At 46.9% G+C, this 10735-nt stretch overlaps 1 protein-coding gene across 1 annotated transcript; it reads left to right on the top strand.

Annotated features, from left to right (window-relative positions):
- Nucleotides 1-1339: 1339 nt before the first annotated feature.
- Nucleotides 1340-10669, top strand: ICMT (isoprenylcysteine carboxyl methyltransferase). The gene is made up of 5 exons (XM_081871246.1): nt 1340-1780; nt 4662-4750; nt 5400-5569; nt 6853-7070; nt 7463-10669. The coding sequence occupies exons 1-5, from the start codon at nt 1355-1357 to the stop codon at nt 7643-7645; spliced, it is 1086 nt and encodes a 361-aa protein (XP_081727372.1). The 5' UTR covers nt 1340-1354; the 3' UTR covers nt 7646-10669.
- The last annotated feature ends 66 nt before the right edge of the window (nt 10670-10735 follow it).

Below are 10735 nucleotides of genomic sequence, written 5' to 3' on the forward strand. Positions count from 1 at the left end.
CAGTACAGAAATTGGTTAAAAATTAAAAATTGCAACAATGACCCTGAAAGGAAATATTCTTTTCGTTTTATCCCTGATGCAGGTGGATAACAGAAGATGGAGCAAGATTGCTTTCTCCTGCTCTGAACAGCAGAATGGTCTCCCATGGGAGGTAGTGGACTCTCCTTCCTTGGAGGATTTTAAGCAGAGGTCACAGATGGTCATCTGTCATGTATTATCTAGTTGAGATTCCTGCATTGCAGGGCATTGCACTAAATAAATCCCTTCCAACTCTACAATTCGATAAGATTGTAACACCACCACCACCCCGCCGCCATGTTCTGCCATGTAAAGGTAAAGGTAAAGGTAAAGGTAAAGGCACGGTACCTATTTATCTACTTGCACTTTGAAGTGCGTTTGAACTGCTAGGTTGGCAGGAGCAGGGACCGAGCAACGGGAGCTCACCCCGCCGCAGGGATTCGAACCGACGACCTTCTGATCGGCAAGTCCTGGGCTCTGTGGTTTAAGCCACAGCGCCACCCACATCCCTGTTCTGCCATGTAGGCCGCTCTTAATAATGCAGCAGGCTGAAAGTCGTTAGTCAGGGCTTTAGAGAACTCTTGGATGTCTGCCTTGGTTTCTATGGGCTGCCTCAGTGGCTGAGATGGGAATCGGGGCCCATACCACCATGCATGGCTGAAGGGCCAGCTCCATTGTTTCTTGAACTGCTTGCATTCTAGACTGGTCTCCCTCTCTCTCCCCATTCTCTTTGTGTGTATATATATGTATGTATCCCCCCACTTCAAAAGGCAGCAGATGGCATTTTTAAGTGATGCCACATCAAGAGCCCACAATGTAAGGCCATAAAGTCCCGAGTCTAACTGCACTGCTGACTGGGAGAACGGCTATTTCCGCATTTACCATCGGTGCCAGAGTTCTTTTTTCCTTCCTTCCTCCTCCCTCCCTGAACCTCTTATTAATTAATTATTTATTAATTTATTAATTATTTTCGTGCCACCTCTTATTTATTAATTAATCATTTCATAAGCATACTCCTCAACTGTAAGAAAGCACCACAAAGTACTGTAGTTTACATGGAGAAAAACAATAGCAATTATAAATAAAAAGAATTCAAAGCAGTTATTTAAAACAGGTTAAAAATTGATTAAAGTCAAGATAGGTAGGTTGTCCGCCCACCCGCCCAGCAGTAAAAATCGGCTGCTATCTAAGCTGCTCTTGGAATCCTTTCGGCTAGAATAGCCTGTTAAATAGAAAAGGCGGGTCGGGAAGTACATCATCATCATCACCATCACCAAAGCGTTATCGAAACCAGAAACTCGCGCTGAGTGCGTTTCTCTTCACCTTTCTAATCTCTATGGTCACCCGCCCTACCGAGGCGGACACGCCCCCCTGGGCCGGTTTCAATAAATCTCGCGAGGTCTCGCCGCCGTCCTGTGCTGAGATGCCAGAGTCTACGCCCCGCCTCCGCGGAGTTGTCTCGCGAGAATTGGGGGGGCGAGGCCTCGCGAGAGCGGGGCTTGGCTCCGGCCGCCGGTCCATCATGGCCGGCGCTGAGGGGAAGGCGGGCGTCGGGCGAAGGGGACGCGAGGCACGGACTAGCCTGACGGCCTTCGTGCTGGGAAGCTCCGTGGCGGCCGTGCCGCTGCTGCTGTCGGCACCTCCGCCGGCGCTGCTCTCCGGGCTGGGCTTCCAAGGCCGCGCCGCGCTGGCCCTTCATGTGGCCGGAGTCAACGCCGCCCTCCTACTGGCCTGGGGTCGCGCTCCGGGGGGCATGTACCAGGTAAGGGCTGGGAGGAGGGCGTGTCCACGCGAAGCCCCGCCCCTCGGCGGAGGGATTCGCGGAGCTCGTGGGCGTGGTTAGTGCAAGACCGCCCACTTCTGGCTGGGAAGGGCGTGGCCATACCCCTCTGCTATAACTTGGTTAGACACGCCCATGGGTGTGGAATTCTAAAAGAATTCTAAGGTCTTAAAAATAGAAAAATATTCATAGATGCATGCATATCTAAATACAGTGGTACCTCGGGTTACATGCGCTTCAGGTTACATGCGCTTCAGGTTACAGATTCCGCTAACCCAGAAATAGTACCTCAGGTTAAGAACTTTGCTTCAGGATGAGAACAGAAATCGTGCAGCGGCGGCAGCAGGAGGCCCCATTAGCTCAAGTGGTGCTTCAGGTTAAGAACAGTTTCAGGTTAAGAACGGACCTCTGGAACGAATTAAGTACTTAACCCAAGGTAAAGGTAAAGGTACCCCTGCCTGTACGGGCCAGTCGTGTCCGACTCTAGGGTTGTGCACCCATCTCACTTAAGAGGCCGGGGGCCAGCGCTGTCCGGAGACACTTCCGGGTCACGTGGGCAGCGTGACGAAGCTGCTCTGGCGAGCCAGCACCAGCGCAGCACACGGAAACGCCGTTTACCTTCCCACTATAAAGTGGTACCTATTTATCTACTTGCACTTAGGGGTGCTTTCGAACTGCTAGGTGAGCAGGAGCTGGGACCGAAAGACGGGAGCTCACCCAGCCGCGGGGATTCGAACCGCCGACCATGCGATCGGCAAGCCCTAGGCACTGAGGTTTTACCCACAGTGCCACCCGCGTCCCCAAGGTACCCGAGGTACCACTGTATAAATAATCCATGTGTCTGAAATAGTGCAGGAGAGCAATCCTGAAGCCATGTTGACTCTCCCAATGACTTCAAATATTCCTCTGCAGTAAGGGAAGTAAATGGGGAAAGCCTTCTTGTCTTATAGGGGGCATATTTGTGTACGAATAGGGTGAGCCTGTGACCTGGATTCAGGAACTAAAGTATTAACCATCACAAAAATGGCCAGGCTTCCCAAATAATGCAATCAGCGACCATTATCAGGTATCCTGGAAAACTGGATTTCTGATGTCGACTGCCTCCTATGATGCATGTATGATGATTTGGGAGTGGTCTTTGGCTAAGGGGGTTGGGCAACGTCAAACGTCTTTAAAGGCTCCTGCACTTTTTTGCTCAGGGTCCCTCCCATCGTGGAAGGAGGGGAGGGATCTCTGTTGCAACAGAAAAATATATATATCTGCCTTGCTTTCCACTGGATCCTGCCTACATCCATTCTTCTCTGACCAATCATGGACTTAGGGGATTCAGAGTCCCATGGGGAGTTGGACAGCAAAAGGCAAACCCCAATTTTACATCAAAGGCTACTCCCTTCTCTGCTTAAGGAGGGGTGTGGCTGTCTCCTTAATGAGTTTCCTTTTCTGCTCCTGACCCAGATATTTCAGCTCTGCTGAATGGCTTTCTATCTTCTTCTGATGCCAGTGCTTAGGGCTGAATCATGGGGCAAGTATGTCCCTGCGCAAGCACAGAGTGCTTTAACCACTGAAGCAGTCCATGCCTGTGAGGCGTCTTGCAGCACTCTGACAACTGGGCTTGTTTACTTGTCCTAGGCTGGCACTTGCTTCGTCAAGTACATAAAGCCAAAGCTGCTGAAATCATAATGTCGTTATGCAAATCTATGGTGTGGTTCCATGTGCAATACTGTGCACAGTTCTGGTTGCCCCATCTCAGAAAGGAAATTTCTGGAAAAGGTTTAGAGAAGGGCAACCAGAGGATCAAAGGGGAGAAGTGACTTGCCTATCAGAAAAAGTTGCAGCATTTAGAACTTAGGACCTTTTCGTTTAGCAAAAAGACAAGTAAGAGATAAAATGATAAAAACTGATAGAATTATACACGGAATAGAGAAAAGCTTTTCTTACTCTCTCACATTAACTTGTGGACATTGATGAAGCTGAATGTTGGAGTTTTCAGGACAGATGAAAGAGAGGACTTCTTCACACAGCGCATAGGTAAACTATGAAACTCCCTCCCATGGTGGGAGGCAGTGATGGCCACGAACTTGGATGGCTTTAAAAGAGGATTGGGCAAAATCATGCAAGACAAGGCTGTCACTGGCTGCTAGCCAGAATCAGCCTCCGTTATTCCTCAGTTACTGCGCACAGGGCTGTTTCACTCATCTTCTACTTGTGGTTTCCCCGGGGGCCTCCGGATGGCCACAGTGAGAACAGGATGCTGGACTAGATGGGCCATTGGCCTCATCCTGCCAGGCTCTTATTTGCCTGTTGTGGCGTGACTTGTTTTAGCCTGGCACCTACTTTGTCAAGCCCACAGTCATTTTTGCTGTGGCTGGTCTCTTAAAAGTCTTCAGTGGTGTGTTAGATCTTAATGTCTTGCCGTAGGATAAGTAGGAAAAGTTTGAAGAGGAAACCTCAAGCCCTTACCCCTATTTGAAATAAGGTTGCGCTAGAAGATTAGGATGCAAAGCCGTCCCCGATAGAGCTCATCTATCTTTTTCTCATAAATGTTATTGTAGACAAATAAGCTTTAGAGAAGAAGGGGAACCTGCAGTCTTCCATATGTTTTTTGACTCGAACTTCCAATATCACCAGTGGTTGGGGAGGATGATGGAGTTTGGAGTGGTGATGGGAGTTTGGACAGGATAGGCATATTTCCACCCAGGGGTTTCCTGTTGTCAATCCCTCCCATGGTGTGCTGGAGAGATAGGACTGCCTTAGAATTTGGCTTCAGAACAGGGTGACTTGTGGGGTAGGAGTATGTGGGGTTGCCCCCCCCCCTCTGGCTGATGGGCAGGTGAGTTTCTGACTGCCTTTTCTTGCCTTGTAGATTGCCATCCGTGCCTGCTTCTTGGGCTTTGCATTCGGGTGTGGTTTATTGCTCAGCTTCGGACAATCTACGTGGAAGCATTTTGGATGGTAAGACTTTTGGTTTGGCAGCACTTTAGGTTTCTGAAAAGAAAACTGGGGGCTCTGGGGGACAGCACTCTTGTTCCTGGAGACTCCTGGGACCTGCACTCACCTCTGTTTGGCTGGTCTTGATCCTCTTAGGGGCACTAGGAGAGCCTGCCATAGGAGACAAATACTACTTAATGCATTGTTTCTGAATCCATTTTTTGGAGCCCCTTTTCTCCCCTGCCTTCTGTACTCAGGAAATCCTAGCTGCTTGCCAGGGGACAAAAGCAGACACCTGGAGGGGAGTGTCTGAATAACTGATGGTTCTTAGTTTGAGGTGTTTAGTCTCCCCACTCCTAATTTTGGATGTGAGACCTAGGCATCTGCTCTGTAAAATATATATATAGATGTGTGCAAGTTCTTCTCACTGTTTTAGGACACCTGCATTGAGTGACATGAATGATGCTATATTTGAGTCTGCATGCTTCCTGGAAAAGGAACCATCCAGAGAATGAGCCCACCCTTGTAATATTGTTTTTAAAACATCATTGGAGATTAAGCAGCTGGTGTGTTGAGCAGCCCAGTTTACAGCTCTTCAGAAGAGCAAACCTAGAGTTAAAACCCAGGAAGCTGAAACATGAGGGTTTTGCTAAGTCCCTGGTTGCTCTTCCAGGTATATGTGTTCGCTTTCCTTCTTCCATTACTCTGAATACTTGGTGACAGCCGTTAACAACCCCAGAAGTCTCTCCTTGGATTCCTTCTTGATCAACCACAGCTTTGAATACAACCTAGCTGCAGTCTCATCCTGGGTTGAGTTCACCGTGGAAAAATTCATTTGCCCAGGTCAGTAACTATTGAGTTCTTATGCAAGTGAAACAGAAAAACTCAATCATTCTAATGGGAGACCCAGAAACATGGACTTGGAAGCAGGTCTGAAAACGAAGCTGTTTCTCTCCCCAACCTGAACTAATTGGGGTGATATTGACCCCTCACCTTTAAAATGATCTCCCCTTTGAAGGTGTGTTTCACCACAACACTGATACTTGTTTAAGCAACAGGTGAAGACACTCCTCTTTGCCCAAGCTTTTGGGGAGGGATGAAGTATATATTGGGTGCTTGAATCTCCATTGCTGCTGGTGGTTTGTAACTGAAGTCTGTATTTTGCTACATGCTGTTTTTATCTTCTTTTTTAAACTGTTGGTGATTAGGCCATGCATTCTTTCTCTGGGACCTCTGGGTTAGAAAGGCAGGTCATAAATACTTTAAATAAATAAGAACTTGGTATGCTGAAACAAGGTGTAGGACTTGGCCTTTGAGTGTCAAGGGGATTTGCATGCATTATCTCAGAAAGCTTCTAAGTTAGGCCAGGGTTGCTATCCTACTATTGCAGGTACAGAGGCTGAGTAAGCAGCACTCCTTTTGTGATGGCCACCCACTCAGCTTATTACCACCTTGAACCAGAGACTTCACAACTCGCATTTTTAGCTATAACAACAGCCCTTCGGTGATGGCTGAGAGTGCTTTATTCATTGCACCCTCCTGGCCCTCAGTTACTAATACACGCCTGAAATGCTGATAACAGGGTGGACTTTTTGCCCCTCAAGCTTATTTAGAGGTGGCATTGAAAGATGGTCACACACCACTTGTGTGTGGCTTTAGATCTCTCATTAGTTGGACCATTTTCTGACCCTTCTAAAACGGTGACTGTTTTGACTTCATGCTCTGACATTAAGGTCCTTTTTTGTTTTAAATGACACTGTGAAGGGGAGGAGATCACTGTTATCAAGGAGTGTTTATGGGAGTTTGGCTTTGATCTCTGCATTCTGCTTCTTGTGTACATCGAATTGTGAAGTTTGCAGATGGGTCTCCACAGAAGTTAACTAGCCAACAAACCTTTGTTGTAGCCCACCTGCTGGCACAGACTTCTGTCAGTCATTTTTGGTCCAAAAGAAAACCAAAACCCAGCTCCAGTTAGCTGTTTGCCCTGGTCCCTTGTGAAGAATGTACTTTTGTGAAGTTAATCCATTTGTTACAAGCACCGAGTGCCTTCTTTCCTCTTCTGACCGGTGCAGCTGCAACTCTACCAGAGTCGCACCATTTTGCAACCTGCGCTTGCTCATTTACAGAGATGAAGCAGATCACTTGGCTGAGTTCGGCAGGGCTGCTCATGGTGGTTTTCGGGGACTGTCTGAGGAAGGCTGCCATGCTCACAGCTGGCTCCAACTTCAACCACATTGTTCAGAATGAAAAATCAGAGACCCACACTCTTGTGACCAGAGGTGTTTATGGCTGGTTTCGTCACCCATCATACGTCGGATGGTTTTACTGGAGTATTGGGACCCAGGTACTGTTGCACAGCTTAGTGCCTCTTGTAATATTTTGGCTCTTTCAGTGGGTGGAGGGGGTACCCTAGGCTACTTGAGATATTAAGAGGAATGTGTGATAGCGTTTAATTCATGAATTCAACCTTCCAGTTTTCAGAGTGGTTTAACAGTCAATCCCTTGTCGCAGGAAACTCTGGGAGTTGTAGTTCTGGGAGGGGAATAGGGGTCTCCTAACCACTCTTGGCACCTTTAACAAACTTCAGCTCCCAAAACCCTTTGGGGAAAGAAGCCAGGGTCATTTAAAGTGGTATCAGAGTGCTTTAAACATAGGGTGTGAATGTAACCTTCGAGTCTCTTGAGCTTTCCAGTTTTCATGCTCCTGGCAGCCATTCTCCTGCATTCCTTGTTTCAGGTATTGCTGTGCAATCCAATCTGCATGGTGGGCTACACACTGGCATCCTGGCGCTTCTTCCGGGAGCGGATAGAAGAGGAGGAGATGACACTGATCCATTTCTTTGGGGAAGAGTACCTGGCCTACAAGAGGAGGGTCCCTACAGGCTTGCCATTCATCAGAGGCGTGAAAGCAGAACTATGAAGACCCCAGGGCCGGCATTGAGCAGAACGTGGGAGCTCCTGGCTCCAGGGGCCGCTTGGCCTGGTCTGTGCAGAAGAACAACGGTGACATTCGTCCCGTGCCGGTACAGTAGCGGTCAGTTTTAATACCTAGTGAGTTTCCTGGAGGTTTGTGAAGGGCTGGGCGGAAGCTCCATACCTTAGGGAAAAATAGATGCCCTCCTTTGACATAAGCGGGAGAAGGGACTGCTTGGATGATCAGAGCTGCACCGAATCCTCAAGGCCGACTTTGAAAGCAAAACAATTTTCTTTGCTCTGCCTCTTGCAGCTTTGATGGACCAAAGTGCACCAAAGCAGATTTCAATGACAAGCTCGCCCTTTGAGTAACCACTATTGCTCCCTGGAAGGGATTTGGATAGAAACTCACCTCTCTAGTCGAAAGTTTTTCTTTTCTTTTTTAAAGCAAAGGGGCCCAGCCCTTCCAGTTCTTCCCCCTCTCCACAAACGCCGCCCCACCAAAGGGAAAGCGCAGTGCAGCTTTAAACTCTGGGCCTGATCTCCTAAGCACTCCCAAGGCTGGGCTGGCAGGGGGTAGGGTCTGTTTGCAGCATCCAGGCCCTCTGGTTCTATCTTAAAATGCATGACTACTGTCAAGATTAACAACACAGGCAAAGAGATCTCCCTTCTCTTTGCCCTTTTCCAAACCAGGCTTGCAATACACCTCACAAACGAACGAAAAAAAGAGAAGTCTTTGCATCTAAACGTTATGGTCTCCTGTTTCTTTCACGGCCATTTTGACGTCCCTCCTGGTTGAGCGGTCCTGTCTCACTCCTACTGCTCAGCCTCACAACCTTTGTCTTCATTCCACATTTTTGATACTGACCACCTCTCCTCCCACCAGAATCCTGCTTGTGTAGCAAAAGTTCAAATTCTGTTTCTACAAAGTGCAAGGGGATGGTTGCTTTTGAATTTGCATACTGAACAAGTATTACTCTGGCAATATATATTAAGCAGGATGCACATGACTGACTGGGAGAGACTTCCCTCGTGCCCTGCCCCTCTCCCAGGCTGCCTTTTTAAAAAGTTTCTCACTGCACACTTTTCCATTTTAATATACCAAAGAGAAGTTTAATGTGTTTCTGTTTCTACTGATCTATTTATAATGAAGATGGGAAATAAGACGCTTGCAAACTGATGCCAAGACTGGCAGAAATGGCATTTCTGTCGTTTTGGGGGGCCAGTTGCCATCCAATTATCATTCTCTCTGTACCCAGCAAGGATGATTCTTTAAGCTGTTATCTGTCTCCACTTTCTTTGATTTGTAAATGCAAAACGGCCAAAATCTCAAGCAAGCAGCTTTAATTTCTCTTTCACCCTGTGACATCCTTGTTTACAGAGGGGTAAGCAGGCTTTTGTGCTTCTTTACTTGGGGCACTTTTTTTTGGGGGGGGGAGGAAGAAAATGAGGCAGGTGCACTTAAGAGAGAGAGAAAAAAATATATATACTGCAAAAATAAGTCCAAAGCAATTCTATGCTTAGGAAAAGCTGGATTCTACACCTCTGTATAAATTAAGACAGTCTACATAGTGTCCCCCATTTCCTATTGTACCTGTAGAGTCTGCTTTTAGCATTGGTAATTTCTGGTCAATAATTCCCCTGCTGTCCAGAGTAAGGTAGAAGCTCAGACCTTGCCCTTCTAGACTGCATTGCCCAAGAGCTTCTGTTGACCTTAATTCTTTAATCTGGGAGCATGGCTGAGTTAATTTTAGGCGTGTGATGGAGAGACACAACTCATGACTTGTATCTTCAGGGTGATTTGTTTCCTCGGTGGCTCATTAAGAATCAAGCAGAATCTGAAAAATTCTGTTCTGTTGCTTGTGAACTATCAGGTGGCGATTGAGAGCCCCTTGGTTGGCTTTGTGCAAATGTCATAGTACAGCTTGGCTGGGGAACCTGTTGCACAGTTGACCTACTGCAACATAAAACTGAAGCTTCTTCCTTATGTTGAGTAAGTCCATTGACCCATGTTGCCCAATATTTGCTTGCTCTGATGGGGAAGAAGATTCATATATGGTTCATATACGCCATGAGATGGGGTATCGGTTGCAGAAATCAGTTTCCCCAATAAAATTAGTTTTAATAAATAAATAAAAGTTTCTAGTCCTTGTGGCTGCAAAATGAGCTTGCATGGTGGAGGAAGGGTATGTCTGGTTGAATTTCAAAATCTAGAAAGTTGCTAAGGTTTTCAAGGGTCAGATTCTGATCTGTCTTACAAAGAGTGGATCCACTGAGATGAATGGGCATGTTTAAGGTCCATTCATTTCAATGGGTCTGCACTTAGTTGGATGAGATTTGAATTCCCTGCATAGCACGTGTGTAGTTTGCAAACCCTGCTTTGTACGGAAGGGGATGCAGCTGAGGGTAGCTCTGTGCTTTGCATTCAGGAGGCCCCATATTCAGTCCCCAGTTGGGGACTGTCCCTTGCCTGAAACCTTGGATTGCCGCTTCCAGTCAGTGTAGACGGTACTGAGGTAGATGGATCCAGAGATCTGAAGCAGTATCAGGTCTCACCCTATGTTCCTACTTCAGACCTGTAGGCCCTCCTCGGTCAAAATACATGTCCATATCTGTAATATGCAGGCAATATCTGTAATATGCAGAAGCAAATTTTTTTAAAAGTATGCACATTTAATCAAATCAGTGTAATTTGTATGGATTGTGGAATACAGCTTTTATTAGAACGAATTTTGGATGTATAATCCTAGCATCATTTTTATAGAAATCATGGTATACACACAGGTCTGCCTCCCCTCCCCCTCCCCCCGGCTGCCCTAGTAACTAGCCAGTTTGTGTTGCCAGGAGAATATCCTGAGATTCCCTCTGAAAATTAATCATGCTGTTTTTTGCTTTGTTACCTCGGAAGCTGAGAGGCAGTTGTTTACTTTCCAGTCCCTTTGGAGCAGTCGGCTGGCAACCAGCCAAACAGAGGATCAGTTCTGTTCTCTTGTATTTTTAAAAGAATAATAATAAAATATTTTTAAGTCTCTATTCTTTTCCAGATGTTGACAGCCCCCTTTCTTAGATCATATTTATTTATTGCATTGACAACCCC

Source organism: Podarcis erhardii (genome assembly GCF_964252035.2).
Source record: "Podarcis erhardii genome assembly, chromosome: 7".
Classification (NCBI taxonomy): Eukaryota; Metazoa; Chordata; class Lepidosauria; order Squamata; family Lacertidae; genus Podarcis; species Podarcis erhardii.